At 32.0% G+C, this 19,966-nt stretch overlaps 2 protein-coding genes across 5 annotated transcripts in view; both read right to left on the bottom strand.

Moving 5' to 3' along the window:
* LOC127720128 (polyamine-transporting ATPase 13A3-like) overlaps window positions 1–19,966 on the bottom strand; it is a 206,462-nt gene that overhangs the window by 99,517 nt on the left and 86,979 nt on the right. The window lies entirely within an intron of this gene.
* LOC127720129 (polyamine-transporting ATPase 13A3-like) overlaps window positions 12,775–19,966 on the bottom strand; it is a 202,396-nt gene continuing 195,204 nt past the window's right edge. The window contains exon 30 of the mRNA XM_052226570.1: window positions 12,775–14,665. Within this exon, the coding sequence (XP_052082530.1) occupies window positions 14,231–14,665 (435 nt within the window). The 3' untranslated portion in view covers window positions 12,775–14,230. The remainder of the gene's footprint in view (window positions 14,666–19,966) is intronic.

Below are 19,966 nucleotides of genomic sequence, written 5' to 3'. Positions count from 1 at the left end.
AGTTTATATAATTTTGTCGTTTTGTTATGAAAGGAAAAAGCAAAAACGCATCATGTTTTTCAATATCAGAAACCTCGGTAAAAAGAAAGAATAGACAAAACAGTACCACAAAAGGGATGACTTTCGTTCCCTATTATCTGTACGCACAGCTACGGTGCTAGATGATGTTACTTACAATTTCTGTCGAAAACGTATTACAAACGGAATATCACATCCTCATTTGTTTACGGTGAGGTTGTTTATAGAGCCCGTTAATTTAGATATGATTCATTTAAATTTATCGATCATTTGAATAAACTTATTCTAAAAGGTTATCAATTAAATACTGTAATAAGATCTTTTAATATTGTTTTTTAACACTGATTTTGATACAGATTAAAACCTGCCTAAAATTGTACTCTTTTCCTTTCCACACGTACTGTCCTACATCATGTTTATACTTATATTTTGGCATTACACATGTTTTTCGCACACTATTTATGACGTAATTACCAACTCAATCAATTGAATGTGTATTGACTTATATTTGAGTCTCGGAAACATGACATATTTACTAGTTGTAATGCGTTGGCTTTGAACTATATTTCAGTAACGGCGAGTACTCTTAGATCCGCACTTTGTTGTTTTTGGTCTTTTTATTAGTTGTATTTTGTTGCTTTGAGTCGATCTGATAAGTTTAACCTTTGGCTGTTACACCACTGTCTCAAGTTAGGAAGGGGGTCACAAACATTATGTTTAACCCCTCAAATAAGGAGACATAGCAAGATACCAATGAAACCACTTCCCAACAGAGTCATAATGACGTAGTTTTAAGCACTATAGCTTAGTGAAGCAGGGTCTGCTTACTCTTCCGGAGCACATGAGATCACCCCTGGTTTTTTGTAGGGATCGTGTTGCTCATTCTTTAGTTTTCTATACTGTGTTTTGTGTACTGTTGTTTTGTCTTTTCGTCGTTTTTTGCCATGACATTGTCAGTTTGTTTTTGACTTATGAGTTTAGATGTCCCTTTGGTACCTTTTGCCTCTCTTTTATAGTACAGCCTTCAACAGTGAGCAATACACATACCGTAAATCCAATTATAAAAGACCCCGCCATGACAAATTGTAAAACAATCCAAACAATCAAACGGCCCGATTTATGTACTGAACTATAAACGAAAAAAAAAAATTAACAGACAGCAACCATATACAACTACTGCATTAGAGGCTCCTATGTTGGAACAGTCACATGTATATAATGTTGCGGGGTTAAACATGTTTGTGAGCACTTAATATCTGGCAGAGATGCGTTACAGCACAACATAAGAGAAAACTTTAATAATCAATTGAAATAGGCTGACTCTGTCTGTCCCAAGTCGGGAGCCTGTATTTCAGTCGTTGGTTGCTGTCTATCATATGTTTGTTTCATGTATTGTTTAGTACATAAGTCTGTTCTTCTTTCCGTTCAACTTTTTTCTATCTCATTACTGTTCTTGAAAAGCTTGGCAGAATTTTGTGAAACTTTCACAGAATTTTATGAAGTTCGTTTGCGCTCCTATTTTATTTCTACATCGGAATGACTTGTGGGTCTATTTTTTGCATGACTTGAAATTTATCAAATCCGCACTTTATAGTACACGTTTATATAAACTTCAACTTGTAAACACCTAACCAGAATTTAATGAAACACGTGAAAGAATCTTCACCGTGGTTTTTGTTTTTCCATTGCAAATCATGGACTTTGTCGTTGCTTTATCTTGAAGATGCCCATTGTAGCTCCTCCAAACCCCATATTTGAATCAGAAATCTATGTCTCTATTAGAATTATTGAAACATTTTCAGAATCTTAACCATATAATGCGTGTCATTGTGCACTTCTTATTTGCGTTTTATCCGAATTATTTTTAAGTTTCCATAACTGAAAATATCATAGACTTTTATTAAGTTGAAAATAAGGTGCGGGGTATAATTTTGTAAGATTTGTTCACAGTACCAATTTCTATTACCTGTGTGTATATCATCCATTCGCCCAATTTGATATTACTTTGACCGACGTTCCACTTGGCCCACACAGTTTGGATAAGATTAACACCCTCCTTCTGTTGGTGAAAAACTGAATACATGGACGTCGTATCGGCTCACTCTTGAACAAATAAAATGAAAAACGACACATAACATCATCAATGGTTATTACGATGAAAACAATAAAAGACTTGAACAATTTATGAACATTGTACAAAAGGAACCATCAAATAAAAATTGATGAACTCACACTTGCAAACTGTTAATACAAACATGAGAGTCTCGGGTCCAATACAGCTAACCTCGAATCTATAACAGGGCCAATACAGAAACAGCCAGTTAATAACACTATATTATAATACAAATAATAAATAACTGAACAAAATAAAATACATGTAAATAACATCATATACAATATTAATGAACAAGTATTTAAACGACATGGCTCATCGATTTCAAAAAGTCGAGTTGAACGTAAATTTATTTATTCAAAAGACCAAGTAGGCTGTTTTAATCTCGGAATAAATATACACTCTAAAGGTAAGTTTAGGTAAGTTTTTATTTTTAAAGCAATTAAATTGTTGTTGTCAACTATTGTGATATTACATATAAAATCAAATGGATGATCCAGGTCTTTGGATAAAATGAACAATTTCATTCGAAGTCAACAAAAAGTAATTACACTATAAATGTTTATATAATTAGCCATAATGTCTATACACTATCACTATGAAAAGCGATTGGTCTCATCAATATAATTCTGCACTTTAGTGAAAGTAATCAAATTAACGTATTTAGGTCCATATTATACATGTTATTACCGTACATTAAAGTTTCCAAATCAGTAGGGATATTTTCTTTTCTTAGTTCAAAAAATAAGGTATTCCTTTGAGCTGTATAATTTTTACACGAGAGGAAATAATGTTGAGTATTTTCATATAAATATCCACATTGACACATTGGGTTTAATATTTGCACGATACATATCCATGTTAAGAGCACTGCATTTATTTCTTAATCTTGTGTGCAAAAGATTTAAATATCTATCGCCAATTGTGAAATATGTAGGGATTGATTTGTATTTATAATATTTCGGAAAGAGTTCCATATGGCATCCCCCACGGAATAAACTGTAATACATTATTGTGTTCTTTTGTATGGTGGGGTGCCATATGGAACTCTTACCAATATTTCTGCTTAATTTTTTATTTAAACATATTTAAAGAGAGTTCATTACTAATACTTACATCGAGTGAATTCCACAGTTTAACACTAGATGGAATAAAGGATTCTTGATAAAGGGACAATCTGCGGGGAGTTTGGTATATATTTTGACTACTTCGTAGATTGTAATTATGTGTTTCTGCAAAGGTAGGAGATATTAAATCTAATAAGTATTCTGGAGCATCCTCATACATAATTTTGTAAAATAGAGTTATTTTTTTAACTTCCCGTCTAATCTTAAACTTTTCCCAAGTCGTTTCTAAATAAAGTGATTGAGTACTAGCATAGCTTGTTAGACAAGTGACTATACGTGCTGCTTCCAGTTGTAATTTTTCTAATCTTTCAGAATTCGATTGTCCGCAATTATCCCAAACTTCAGAAGAATATTCAAGAACGGGGCTAATAAAAAAAAGTTAAATATATTTTTTCTAAATATTCCCTTTTTAGTCGGAATTTCAATCGTCTGAGAACATTTTAATTGTTTTGATACCTTTTCTATTAAGTAATCTATATGCTTGGTCCACTTGCAGTCACTACTGAAAAAGTAAACCCAAATGTTTGTGACTAGGAACTGTATCTACCTGGACTCCGCAAAAATCAAAAATCAAGTTATTTTTTGAGCTTTTGATAATAAACAACATGATATTAGTTTTATTTGGATTGAATTTAACTAGCCAATCATTTGCCCAGGAATTAATATTTTGTAAATCGATATTTATCATGGATTGAAGAGTAATTTCATCTGGAGCAGTATGTCCAATAGATATATCGTCTGCAAATATTCTACTTAATCCAATCATATCATCTGCAATGTCATTAATGAAGATTAGAAATAAAAGGCGACCCAGTATCGAGCCTTGTGGAACACAAGCTTTAATATTGCCTAATTCGGAAGTCGTCTCTTTAAATACTAACCTCTGAGTTCTATTAGTTTTAACTTAAGAAGTAGGCCCCTTATCCAGACTCGATCGAATGCCTTGCTTACATCAGGAAATGTTAAACTTGTATAAAATTTATTGTCTAAAGCATACAAGATAGAATGGTACATCTCAATTGGATGATGAAAAATACAGCAGCCGGGTATGAAACCAGACTGAAATTTATACAAAAATTTATTAGAAATTAAATGATTGAACACATGTTCAAATATTATTTTTTTAGTACCTTGCTCACGCAAGAAAGAAGTGAAACTGCTCTGTAATTAGACGGCATTGACTTATCTCCATTTTTATATAAAGGAAAAGATATGCCAATTTCCAATCTTAAGGAAATATTTTTTGAGAGAGCGATTTGTTAAACAGAATACACAAGGGAAGTGCAATTTTATTTTTCATTGTTATCAGCATTCTATTACTGATTTTGTCTGGCCCAACAGATTTATTTGGATCTAAAGTAGAAATAATATCTTTAACCTCTTCTTCAGTTATAGTAATTTCTGACAAAACGTTATTTACCTCTATCATCGAAGTCAGGCAAGTTTTTGTTTTCTTCATCTAAGCTAGCTATTGAACAAAAATATCTATTTAGAATATCAACTTTTTCTTTTACATCATAAGAAAATTCTAAATTATTGCTAGGGTTTTGCAACGGCGGAATATCATTAGAAGATATGTCTTCTTTTAATAGGGAGTTTATGATTTTCCAATATACTATACTATTTGTTTGCTTAAGTTCATTTGATTTTTCTATTAGTATTTTCATAAAAGTTTTTGTTTTAATTTGTTTCTTTAAATTGTTTACTCAATTTCTTTGGTTTTTAAATTTCCTTTCGTTTGGATAAATTACAATATAAGTAAATCAGTTTTTCTTTGATAGTTTTATGCAATCTTTTATCTTCAATCATATACAATTGTCAATTATGACAGATGTTTCAACAGCAGCTTACACTTTGACGAAAAATAAAATAAACAGCTGCGCCATGAGCGCATGATACGCCCGTCGCTTTTTCAAAGAATAAAGTTCAATAACTTCTCAATGTCATATCAGAAATTCATGAAAAACTAAAGGGAGGTTATCTTAATAGATATAAATTAACCAGTCACCAAAGTTTCATGATAACTGTTCAAAGTATTGACCGAAAAATGAAAAATACCACCTTTGTTATGAATACAATTCACATAACTCCGAAACGTAAAATCTAAAATTTATAAAAATCGAAAGGGAGCTTAAACAATTCACCAAAGTTTCTTGCAAATTGGTGAAAGTGTTTATGAGTTAATGTCAGAAAACTGGAAAATCCCCCTTTTTAATGAAAAAAAACCCCAAAACTCGGAAACTTAAAATCTTAAATTCATAAAAAACGAAAGGGAGCTAACGTCAATAGATATTAACAATTCACCAAAGTTTCATGCGAATTGGTTCAAGCGTTTTTTAATTATTGTCTATCATGTTGACGACGGACTGACATACATACGGACGGACAGACGGACAACGGTATACCATAATACGTCCCGTAAACGGGCGTATAAAAATATATATTTGAAAGCAGTGGGCAGATCAAAGAGTGCAGCGGTGTCTAGTGTTTTTATAAATAAATCAATATTGACTATCTATAAAAATTGCTATAAACAGTAGTAATGGTTTAATAATTTTACAATCATGATTGTCGTCGTAAGTTCCCGTGGTCGAATTTTCTAAAATTTCGTGTTTTTACAGTATACCTCCAGATACTATAATCTACGGAGAATCTTGAACATGAACAATAGATTATAGCGCTCTTTTTTGATGGTTGAAATAGTACTTAAAAAAAAGTTGATATGTTGAATACATCATATAACGCAAACGGAAAATATTCAATTAATTTATTATAAGTATTTCAGCATTTTGGAAAATACTTTGAAAGTCAAAATTATTTTATTCGCGTAATGGTATTAACCATATGTGGATTCTTAAATTTCTAAAGAACTTCTGGATAGTTTTAAATCTCGGTCTTTTTCCGAAATTAGTTCTAAGAAAAACTTTTGATTTTTCTACCCTGTATACCACCATTCCCCATGTGAAATTATAATTTTTGAAAATACTTTGAACGACAAAATTATTTTATTTTTTTTCCTGTGTGACGTTTCCATTTTATGGCGTCAAACCCGCGACTCTACGGTAAGAGTAGATGTGAATGCAGTCACAGGACTTTAAATATTTCAATCCTTTATGGGTTGATTTAAAATACATAAAAAAGTAAGCAATGAATGTGGTTGTTAAATTTGATAGATGCTTTATGCTCTTCTTTGTTAAATGTTTGTTTGTTTTGAGATTGTGACACAGTGATGACTGCTGTACCCATATTCTGACAATGTTACCTATTATGTCTTTTTTGTTCACACATCGTTGTAAATATAACGGAATTTGATGTGACTGTCATACAAGTGAGAGGTTTAGCGCTATAAAACCAGGTTCAATCCACCATTTTCTACATTTGAAAATGCCTGTCCGAGTCAGGAATATGACAGTTGTTGTCCATTCGTTTGATGTGTTTTATCATTTTATTTTGCCATTTGATTAGGGACTTTCCGTTTTGAATTTTCCTCGGAGTTCAGTATTTTGTGATTTTACTTTTTAGTAAGACTAATATTTTACACAAAAAATTACCACATTTTCACCATATATAATAATATAAAAATATGGAGATGTGCTATAATTGCCAATGAGACAACTATACAACAAAGTTCAAATGTAGTGGATGTAAGCAATTATAGACCGTTCGGCCTTCAACAATGAGAAAAACCCATACCGTACAGTCGGCTATAGAAGGCCCAGACATGAAAAATATGAAATATGTGGTTTGGTCTGTTTTTCAGATGGTATAGGGAATAGGTCAACTTGATTAGGTGTTTGGGATAATTTTAGGGTGTACATGTCAGTCTGCAAGGTTTCATCTGACCTTGACCTTATTTGCATGGTTTAAGTCAATGTTATTTTTTGTGTTTCAGTCTGTTTCTCATATACTATAAGAAATAGACCAGCTTTATGTAGTGTTTTGAACGGTTGTAAGGTATCCATGTCCGTCTGGTTGGTATGTTTTGCCTGAACTTGACCTCATTGTCATGGTTCAAAGGTTATGTATTCGTGACCGTATGTCTGTCAGTCTGTCAAAAATCGTCAGTAAAGGCTAGGTACTATTCACGGATTATGAGCAATTATTCGTTTAAGGGTTCAATTTACGGTTTAAGCCATATGAATAGTTTTGTATCGTTGATGGAGGCAGTGACTGCCGAAGAGGGCACCCGCTCTGGTCATTCTTGGTGATTCCCTATATATTCAACCAAATGTTTCCCAAAAATAGGGGGGGAGGCCGGGCCCCTTGGGCCCCTCCCCCCTAAATCTGCCTCTGGGAGGCTTGGACGATATTGCAAATAATTTGATTCCCGATTGACCAGACGAGTGCTTCATGCTCCATAGAGCCTCTATTTGATTTTTCAAAACTGTTCGCATCGAACTAACCTTATTCATGAAGGTAATTTTATAAACATGTACATTGCATGTTTAAATCATTATCATACTGTTTATACATCTATTGGGTTGGCCCAGCTGTTTGTGTACTATCAGTAAAGTGATTTTCCTGTACTACTTCTTATTAAATACTTTCTATCAAGGTTGATAAACTAGAGCCTGCAGGGAGCCTGTATTACTCACCTGGTATCAAACTAGATACAAAGTTATGAATGGTGTTTCTTTTCAGATGTTAAAATTGTTCAATCAGAATCTAAGAATGCCTTTGGCAGCCTCATTTATTCAATACCACACGAGATTGTTGTAAAAATCTTTCATCATATTCCTAATAGATATGGTTGAATTTTGTCTAGAAGAATCAGAAAAGAAGTAGAAAATGGGATGTTCCATTGAGTTTCAAAAGGAACTACTTAATTATTTGACACCAATGCCACCGTGTTTGCCATCCAATTAACATTTAAGAATTATTTGTAGAGGTTTTCTCAATCATCAATCCTGTAAAGTTCATAACATTTCTTGTATTATCAGAGAAGAGTTTTAAAAATGGCCAATAGCCTCTGGTAGCAATGTTTTTCATCATTTGAAATCAGGGTAGTTTGTTGAGGTCTTTCAAAAAATCATTCTTCCCAAGTTGTTTTCTCATTGGCCTATCTATTGGTTCACTATTGTTGAAATTATTCCATATTTGCAAATCTTACAAAAAAAATTTCGGAATGAAGTTTGTGACTTCATTTCATTTGAAAATGTTGGAAAAACATCGGATTAGAGTTATTTCCCTTGACAGAAAAAAAGTTGTCTGATGATTTCTCAAGTAGATTCTGATTTAAATTTTATAAGTTAAAAGATGCATGGTAAACAACAATGTGTCATCCTTATACAGAGGATTCAGTGTCTTCAGGGATCACCACATAATAATTTTCAAAGGTGCATGGAGCATCCAAATAATTATTATAAAAACCATTGAAAATTATTCTTATTAAGAAATGTTTTCCAAAATTATCTCATATTATCTCAAAAATAATTATCAATGCTGAAAAAAAATCCTAAATTGTTATGGAAATACAAAGGAAGTGATAAAAAATTGAAGAGTGGTGGAGGACCACTTACTAATAGCCTCTGGTGATCCTGGAGTCTAGACTAGAGGTGAAAGGTGAAAGATTTTAGAAATAACCAATGATGGATTAAGACCACCATATAGCAATCAAAGAAAATAGTAAATGAAAAAATGCCTTGCTACAAAATTTTTAAACAAGTACTTGAGCAACAGAGAGCTATTGTGAATTGTGAATGGCCCTATATATCTGTTTATTATGACAAATTTTTTTTAAAGACCTCGACTACCAATGAGGGTCTTGCACGGTCGGCTATCTGATAATTAGTGCCCTGCCTAAGATAGAAAGGCCATTATGTTTTCTGGTTTGAGCATCTGTCGGTCCATTATCATGTTAAACTTTTGGTACAAGTTGCTTGTGGTCATATCAACATGAAAATTAGTACAGATGTCCATTATAGTTGAAATGTAAAATATTTATTGCAAAACAAAGTTTTATTTCCAAGCTTTCACAGTTCACTGAAAATGGAAATGTGATAGGTTGAAGTTTTAGTTTGAGGTAGTTTCTGGTCACATCAATGTGAAACTTAGCCCACATGTTTATTATGAAGAAATATTTAATATCCATGTATATGCCAAATTGGGGTTTAAACCTATATTTCATGGTTCACGGAACATTGAAATGAAATAGTGATAACTGGGTATGGAGTTCTTGTTGTAATCTTAGTATGACAAAAACTAAATAAAGTCAGATCTTACATTTTATTAAAATATATACCACAAACTTTATATAAAATAACAATGAAATCTAAGAATATATTTTGGGAGCTACATTTTAATATATTACGGATTACAAATGTGTCGAGTTTTGTGATTGGATAACAACACAGAGATGTAAGGATATATTCGGGAAACTGCAGGGGTATATACGACGTTTGTCACCCTAATTGGAACCTCAACAACGTCATCATAACGAACGTCACGATGTGACGCAGTGTTAAGCTATACAGAACACTTAAAGAACGTCAGAGGCCAACAGAGGAAAATTAATAACGTGTATCCGTCAACAATACGTTTTTCATTTAAAATCATGCGATTTACACATCAAATACTTAATCAATGTCAAAAAGTGTTATTATAAATTATTGCATACACAATAGAATTATTTCCACAGCACATTACAAAATCCTTCACGTATGCGGAAAATATATATACTGCATGGTGAATGTTTAACAAATTTCTGGTACTGGAAAAACCATTAAGGTAGGTGTAATCCGTAATATATGTGTAATTCAGGTTTCAGACAGGGTATATAATGTGACATTCCCGGCTTAGGGTTTATATCCTTTTGCCTTCGGCTCAGGGATTAAAACTCTAAGCCGGGAATGTCACATTATATACCCTGTCTGAGACCTGAATAAGATATAATATTATACCGGTACATATATATAAACATATAAAATAATCACAACAGATATGAAATAAAAGTATGCTTTCATAACTGAAATCAGTGATATGTGACAATCTAAATGGTAAATATCTATAAAAATGTGCCAACAATTGTCATTATTTGCATGTACAATCAAAATCTTGAGTAAATATACAGATTCTTTATACTAAGAACAAGAATAGGTGAGATGTATGAAAATTCCCACTCAACATCTGGGAAAAAGACTAGAAAAAGACATGCATTTCTATATAGACATATTTTCGTAAGAATGAATCGAACTGGAAAATAATTTCAACTCTCTCCTTTCAAACCATCAGATTAAGTGTCGAGATCATTGCAGGTTTAAGTAACTCAACTGTTTACAAAACTTGAATGGTTCGAAATAGCAAGGGTGTTCTACCCCAGGAAAAGGTTAACTTATCTGTTGGTAAAACCTTTTAGAATTTTGAGTCCGAATGCTCTTTAACTTTGTACCTTATTTGGCCTTTTAACTTTTGAATTTTCGATTCGAGCTTCACTAATGAGTCTTTTGTAGACGAAACAAGAGTTTGGCATACAAAATTATAAGCCATGTGTCTTTAATGATTTTTTTTAAAGCAATCTTTGCCTCAGTATTATTCATCATTATTTTACTAATACATGTACCTGTGCTTTTTGTTTCCTTATTGCCAGTATTAGAGTTTGATAGTACTTTTTCTGAACTAATTTTTGTTGTACAACCTTCTATGTATTTTCTGTTGTTTCACTGATTTAGGTTTAAAATTTGGAGGGGGGATCAAGTGCTGATAAAATGCTTCGCTGAGCGCAGTTGGATACGACCGCAGAGGTCCAACCCTGAACAGTTGAGGCGTAAATGGACACAATATTCGCGCTTGATACAGGTCTGAATTTGGATTGCAAATAAATATTTGACACATAATAGGTTTCTGACACGAATAACTGCAGTCAAAGAACTTTGAATTGGTTAAATGATTTGAATTTGTATTCAAATTTTTGCTCTTGTGAAATACACTATGCTGTTGCGTATTGCCCCCCCCCCAAAAAAAAAGAATTTTTTTTTAGCCCTCCCCCCCCCCTTTATTTTTTGCCAAAAAAATAGATATTTGAAATTTTCTTTTTAATTTCTGAAATCTGAAATGAAAAAAAAAATGCCCGCCACTATTTCTTTTTTACCCCACTCGCCCCCTTTCCAAAATATGGTCATAATCTCAATTCAAATTTCCAATGGAGTTTGCAACCATTATTACCAATTTAAATACATCATAAAAGTCTTAAATAGATAATTTAAAAGCAGTGTAAGCAGTCAGAGATATAACTCTATACGGTTATTGCAGAAAATAACTTGCGTGTGTTATTACAGATACTTTCATGAGTTGTCTACTCTTTATTCCTTAAATTTTCTAAATCTGCAATAACATATGTTTGTTTTTGTAAAATAAATCAAAAATATTTTAATTTATAATGGGCTCTAGGGAACTCTTGAGACTTTGCGCAGAAACTAAATGCATAGCCTGGATAATTAATTTTTTAATTAAATTAATACATTTTTGATTAACCATGGTAAATCAATGAGACGAGGCTTTTAAGGGATAAACTTAGCTGTAATAACAAGGCTTAGTTATTAACGGAATGTAACTTATCATATGAGAGACACTTGCGAATTACTGGGAAGCTGGCGCAGAACCTCATTACATGTTCTGGTCATTATTTCTTACAATAAATCAAATTACATTGTAATTAAGCATGATGTGTGTGTGAGAAAATGCTTTGGAGTGATATAGAGAAGCTGTGATAACACCCTTTAGTTATTACAGGCATATTTTTTCTGTTATAACATAGGTGTACAATGCAAATTTGGCAAACTATGAACTGTTATATCTTTCTATCATGTCTATAGTTAAGTATACATAAAGACAATAGTAGTATCAATATAACTTGTATGCATTTTAACTAAACTTGTGATGTATATTGTCCCTTTGAAACATGTAACATACATATGTTATCACAGTTCTTTGGTTTTTTAGTCCACAGTAACAAATGTATGTTATTTTTCTGTAATAACCCTATAGAGTTATACCCCTGACTGGTAAGGAAGGTAATCCATAATTGTACAACATTGTACAATTTTGTTTTTGGATTACCTCCCTTACACTGCTTTTAAATTGTCCATTAACTAGGAAACCCTTGTTTTTTCCACCTTTTTGCCCCTAATTCCTAAACGGTTTGAGCCATAACCCCCCAAAGCCAATCCTAACCATTCCTTTGTGGTATGGAAACTTGTGGTATAATTTCAGAGAGATCCATACACTTTGACACAAGTTATTGTCTGGAAGTTCCAAAAATGCTTTATTTTTGGCCCCTTTTTGGTCCCTAATTCCTTAACTGTTGGTACCATAACCCCCAAAATTTCATAGAGATCCATTCACTTTAACTAACATTATTGTGCGAAAACCAATGTGTCTTCGGACGACGACGACGCCAACGTCATACCAATATACGACCGCAAAAAAATGTTGCGGTCGTATAAAAAAACAACTTAAACTATCTATTCCTATGTCAGTCAAAATTCATGTCTATTGGTTGTTTTTTCATTGACGAAAAACTCACATTTCTATTAACCATATCAAAATATAGTGCACAATAATACTGATGATGTTTAGAGAAATAAAAAAAATCAGTGTTTAGAAAAAAAATTATGATGCATGCAGAAATTGACATTGTTTCTACTCAATGTCATGTATTTTCTCTTCTAGATAATAAGCATCAAATGGTGTTAAACAGTTTCTAATGCATAGCCTGCACACACCTCTCCACGGAAACTTAAATTTAGACAAAAATCAAGTTTATTAATTTCATGATAATTATTTATGCAATAGTGAATAATACATACATTGTTATATTATATATATGCAGTTGTCATATATTATTTTGGGAACTAGCAAATTTAATAGATAATCAAAGTACTGAACATCGGATGACAGCAAGTTTTTGTGGTTTGTCAAAAGCACTTGTCACAGAAAAAAATCTCTGTACCTAAACCTGAGGTTAATGTACAGAGATCGTTTCTTTCTGAGACAAGTTCGTGCGTGGATGATGAATAAATGACAGGAAATTCAACATCACCGTAATAACTATTATATTGTAGTGATACAAATCAGTATACACTGATTTGTTGTTATATATTATATTATTATATTTTTCATCCATTTGTATATCATTCTATTCTACTATTCTATTAAGAGAGCAGTGCAAGTACATGGTGGACACTCTTCTGTAAAAATTCGATTTTTCTAAAAGATTGAATATGAGTAGGCATTCATATTTTCTCGCAAAACAATCTTCCATGCAGAGTTACTGGTCCTTGCCGGGATTGTCGCAAAATGTTCTTTAGATATTCTTCCGCATGCTTCACCATATCAAAATTTTTTACTTATATATATACATCTAACGACAAAACATTTTCAAATTATTAATTTATGTTCTAAACAAAAATATTGTTATCAGTATTCATTGAATGAAGAAATGTATTTGTAACAAACGATAAGAAATGTTATTTTGCACTCGTTAATATCCGCGTATTTATCATGTTTATAGATCTGTTACAAACCCAAAACGAAAGTTACGTAATGGAAATCTAGGCGATAGCAGTACACGGTCATCGCGATGTAAAAAGCCAGCCTGAACCAAATTTAACCTACAAAAACATCTAGGAGACATAATATATATCTTAATGCCCCAAGGTTATTGTATTTCAAGATTAAAATGCATATAGTGAAATGCTTAATGCACCTACATATACAGCATTACACACCAAGCGAACTTTATACTTTAATACCTTATAAATTAATATGAAATTTAATAAAAAGAACATTATATTGTTTTTTTTATTTTCACTTTTTCAAGCTTTATGACATTCTTGATTTTTTCTCTAGATATGCCTAAAAGCATTTTATTACAATATAATTGTTTCTATAAAAACTTTAAATAATATATAAAAAGGATACCAGGAATTAACCATTTAAATAATGTACGCGTATAATTACACACAAAAAGAATTCATTATAAATTTGTGGTAGTTGTAGAATGTGAGCCAATATCAGGTTGATCTTCCTCAAATCCAGCATTATCTACCCCATCCTCAATGAGCTGTGCTTCGTCATCCACAGTAGAGATCTGTGTGTCGAGTGTGGTCATGCTTGCCTGGGTGTCAAGTGTTGCTGTGCTTTCCATATTTTTGATTCTGAGTGACCCAGTCTCACTTGCAGAGTCTGCCAGACTGCTCATTAAACTAGTACGATCAATGTCTACCGATGCTGCACTGTCCATGCGTTGGAAAACTTCAACAAGATCCGTTGTGGAAGAAACAGGTGGCCAGTGAGGCAACTGAGAAATCTCCTCTTCCAATGCCTTGTATTTAAATTGGCTATTGAAGAAATTCTCTTTGATTTTTTCTTGTAATTTTCTGCTGATTAAGTAGCTGTCACAGAAATATGACTGAAAATTTACAATACTTTATAAATGGGACACAGAAATGCTATAAATAATCTAAGGCAAGAATTATTTTATAATAACAGTTTGGTACTATAAATATGATTCTTTTACATTATATATTTTTTTGATATTACCAAACAGCTATGTTCTTCAATGCACAGATTAGGACCATCCACTTAAGCCAAGATGTTTGCTCAACTAGAGCTAAAGGGTACCTAGAGCTATCAGATGAGTGTTTTTGCTCCATGTTTAAGGCCATGTTGTCACTTTGAGATGAAGAACAACTTTAATTTTTTTCATGTACACATATTTTTTTATCAAGAATTGATAAATAAATTCTTTGTTTATCATTATATCTTTAACTATACAATCATGATCAAACTAGCATATAATTAATTTTATTATATACTTAGTAGTAAATACAGATAAATTGTATGTGTAATATGGTCAACGGCAATCGTGCTGTAATCCATGATGATATCAATATCAGTCACGGTTGCAAAGCCTTTATCACACCTTTAATCTGTATGATGTCACGTCATCGATATCAGTCACTATTGCAAAGGCTTTATCAAACCCCTAATCTGTAGAACGTCATGTCACATAAAAAACATCTACTTGAGGTATATGTAATAAAGTGTATATGATATGGCTGGTTCAATATCACACGCTGTATCAACCCTCAATCAATAACATCCCTCCAGCAGAGCTCTTTGGATTATATTGGTGTCTCAGGTTGATGCAGATGTGATATTGAAAAAGCCATATGATATTCTCTATCTATGGTTGTCAATTTTCACAAAAGTAAGTATACGGGTACTCATGAAATCAACAAACAAATACTTCATCACTGTGGATTCATTTATTTTCTTGGGTACCAATTTTTTGTGAATTAAAAAAAAATCGAATTTTGGGGGATATTTTTTTGTGGCTTTGCCAAAGTCTGCATACAAGCCTATAGAAAATTTCTACTTCAATGAACATTTAAAACTCATGCTTCATCTATACAAAAGAAATCTATGAATATCCCACTATTAATAATTAATACACAGTACTCAATCTGAAAAAAGTCAAAGATGTATCCAAATGAAGTTTGCATAAATAATATTCTATAAATACATTTACTTCAAAACAATCTTCTGTGAAAACAAGCATATTCCATCTCCAAAGAATAAATTTACTTGATTTGATTTGTGCTACAAATTTGATGTAAAGAAAAAAATTACAAATTTTTATCATCAAAACAAATATTCTTCAATTGTGCTTGGTACATTGAACCTAGATTTTTTTTAATCCTTTCAATTGCTGACAAATTTCAAGGGAAAACAGTTATTTATATTCAAGATGTTGGTCAAGAGGCTGGGTGCTTTCAACAAATAATAAATTAATGTATGTCCATTGTATATTTGATAAAATACATTGATTTTTTTATCAGTATCATGGTAGGAAACTGTGCACAAAAGCCAATGATTTCTACAGCCAAAAGCAATTTTCTGTAGGGAAAAAGGCAACGATTATTTCAGATTCATTGTTTGTCGCAGTTGTAGCCCTTTAGTGTCAAAATTTACTTAATTATTCAGATCACCAATTAAAAATCTATTCAGCCATTTTTTTCAATTTACACAGCTTTCTAAATATTTTACCTTAAGTTTAACTTCATAGAAATCAGGTATATCCTGAATTGTACATGTATTGCCTTTCTACATGACAATTTTCAACCAATGTTTAAAGTCTGGTAGTGAAACACAACCTTTCAGAAGGCAACTACTACTAAAAATAACCTCTGGTCTTCTGGAAATCTTAAATAAGTATACTATGGAGCACATTAATCATCAATTTTAAATGTAAACCCATGGACAAGTAAATGTTGGCTCAAAATGGTCAAAATATATTTCTTTTTCATTAAAAGTTTCATTTCTGCAAATTTGTTGGTTAGTTTAAGTAAACAATGACATCAAGAGCACTATTTTTTGTCAGGGAAGGGCTACTTTTACATATGTTCAAAATTGGAGTGGATGAATTGGTGGTCTGAAACCTTATACTTACTTCAACTAAAAACGAAAGAACAAAGTTGATTGCAACAATTCCCAGATAAATTAGTTTATACTCCATAGAAGGTATATCTGCCAACTGAAATATAAATATGCAAATAATATATAAGGGCAAAACAAACATAGTATTTATAACTAGGATCGTCATGCTATCATATTTCAGAGTACAAATATCAATAGCTAGAAGCTGCTGATTTATTTTAGAAATATTTCTATTTGAAGCATCGTAGACTCGAAACATTTTAACCTACATGAAGTAAGCTTTATATAAGATCATATTCTGAACTGGATATTATAACGGCTTAACTGGTGTAACTGAATAAAAGAGGGTATCTTATTCCATTCAAACATATGATTCTGAATGCAACATGCTTGTCTTTAACAGAGTTAAGTAACTTACAACGGCAAATATATTTGTCCCAAAGTATTTTTTACATGCAGGTGTTTAGCTGTTTTTTTTTGTACTAAGCAGTTGAAATGTGAGAAAAGAACCAAGAGCAAAAGCATGGAACTCTACAAGAACTTCATGTTCCTGTAAAATGCAAGTATCTTAAACACTGGAAACTATTCGTATAGGAAAATGGACTCTTATGCATGAATAGGTGTTTAGGCGTTTAGGCATGATGTTTTAGTCATAGTCATGCATTTTTGCAAGTATACAAGTTTTCTCTCTCAGAGATATGCTGCTTGTTTAATAAAATGTAACAAGTGTTTTCAAGCTGGGAACAAAACATGAGACCAAAAGCATTGAAGTATTTCAATAGAATTCTATTCTTTTTGTAACTCCCTCCTCCTAAAAAAAAAAAAAAACAAAAACCAAACATTTATCCAGCTCATCCATCTTTTTTTCAAGAAGACACAAAAAGACATTTTAAGGCCTGGTACAACTACAATTAAATTCCACTTTTCAAGGAATGGTTGGAACCCTATGAAACCAGATCGATGGAAGGGCACCTTTATACTGCAAAATGACTTTAAATTGAAAATAATGGATAAATGCACACTTACCTCCATAAACTCTCTAAACATTTCTAGTGGTTCTATGTGTAGCCATACTGTACAGGCCAAACAAAACACTATATTGACAAGGAAAAAATCTACAATAGAAAAGTTCTATAAAGAATTCCAGCCGTTTTAAGTGTAACTATATAGTATACAGACCAAACAAAACATGATATTGGCAAGGAAAAAACCTACAATAGAAACATTTTATAAAGGTCATGCGCTCTATTAACTTTATGCACTTTTAATTATATCAGTTATTTTTTTTATTGTCAATAATTTTTATTGATCAATTAAACCCTATTTAGAATAAAAATTCAAACACCAATAAACTTCATGATTCCAAATTTTCAAATAGAGTTTACTCAAATCGCTTCTGCAAGGGTCTTGGACCAATACCATAGGGAATTAATGGTTGTTGTGTAAGTAAATATTTGCAATGAATAATGTTCTACAATTCCTTAACATAGATTCTGTTATTCACAATGTTTCATAAAAAGAAAATTACTTTTTTTTCTCAATTTTTCATTTTAAGTTTACATTCACTATAATGGCCAACAATTATTCCCTTAAATAGCTAACTAGCCCATATGCGTCCAAAACACCTATGATCCTAATAATAAATGACTTACAATTGGAGAAAATAGTCTTTCTGTATGGCCTTCCCTTTGAAAAGACAATAGCTAGTATAATGTATTGGTATGATGATATCAGAAATACAGAAGCATTCTCGTAACTTTCATAGGCATCTTCTTCATTGTCAACAAATGGTTTAAACCTGAAAGTTAATAAAAAAATTGTTGCTTTTTGGTTGCTTAATGTACACAAGAAATATAATATTCATGTTAAAGATGAGGACGAATTTTAAATAATAATAAATCATTTATAACACAGGTACGGATCCAGAATTTAGAAAAAGTAGGCCCAACGGCAAGGCAACTTTAGGAGTGGGACTTGTAAAAGGTCTATACATTAACCATTTAAGTAGCTCCTTAAGGGGAGGGGACCTTCCCCCAATTCTATTACATATGTCTTAATCCATTTCCATGCCCATTAGGCTAAAGACACCCATTTATCTGTATTAAATCTCCCTCATATGAGGAATTCCAGGAATATCAAATCATCTTTTTATCTTTTAAAAGAAGTATCACATTACCAACCAAACTGTCTGGTTTTTCATTTGGAATACTGATGTATGTTTTACTGTACACTGCAGAATTCCAAACACCATCTCACTTACCATGGTTGTTTCTGAACATTGAGGTAGACAAAAACCTGAGCTGCAGCCTGTATCCCTGTCTGTAAAATTAGAGTCAGGATTGGTCCAATACTAAAAAGGTTTATCAGTGGAGGTTCTGGATGTAATTTCCCATAGGCTCCAGTGGCTCCAACTGTATATTCAAAATAATTTTTATTAATGAATTTTTAATTTATTGACAAAACTTCCAATATCTTATAATTACATCATGTTTTTTAGTACTAACACGACACAAATGAAACACTTATCAAAATAATTCCAATAGAATTTCAATATCAATATTTCAAAGTCTGGGACATCACATACAGCAATGTAATGACCTCAATCTCATTCAGAAAACCTGTGGAGTACACTTTGAAAACTGACTCTGTGAGCCTTTTTATTCTTAAGAATACTGCATTCAATCAAAATCTGCTAATGCCTGTGTTTCACTGTTTTTTTTTCTTTATATCAATTTAATGTAGAGGCTATAAAGAGCCTGTTTTGCTAACCTTGGTCTATGTGCATATTCAACAAAGGACACTCCAACATTGTAGAAGAGATCAGAATTCATGACAAAAATCTCTGTTTTGTTGATCTTGTATTGCTGATCATTTAGTCTGTTTAGTTTCTCTCTATCTTCTTAAGTTTTTGCTCAAAACACAAAAGAGGGTGACAAAATCCTTATTTAAGGGAATCACTCCTAGGAAGAGTGACAGATTACTTACTATATCGGCAAAATTTGACTTGTAGATCTTGCCTTGCTGATCATTTTTGTGATTTAAAGTGTCTATTTATCTATTAAAATCCTTATCATATAGGGCAAAACGCAAAACAAATGTTAAAAATCGTCATTAAAGGGCAATAACTCCAATAAGGAAGTGTCAAACGATTTCTGCCATTTGTCATAATTGTATATCTTGTCTTGCTGATATTTTTGCTTAAAGAAATAAAGCAAAAATGCAAAAAAAATGGTAAAAATCGATATCAAGAGGCAATAACTCTTATAAGGAG

The sequence above is a fragment of the Mytilus californianus genome, unplaced genomic scaffold (assembly GCF_021869535.1).
Source record: "Mytilus californianus isolate M0D057914Y unplaced genomic scaffold, xbMytCali1.0.p SCAF_11, whole genome shotgun sequence".
NCBI lineage: Eukaryota > Metazoa > Mollusca > Bivalvia > Mytilida > Mytilidae > Mytilus > Mytilus californianus.
The sequence above is the reverse complement of the archived record's forward strand: the minus strand, read 5'-3'. Positions and strand labels throughout refer to the sequence as shown.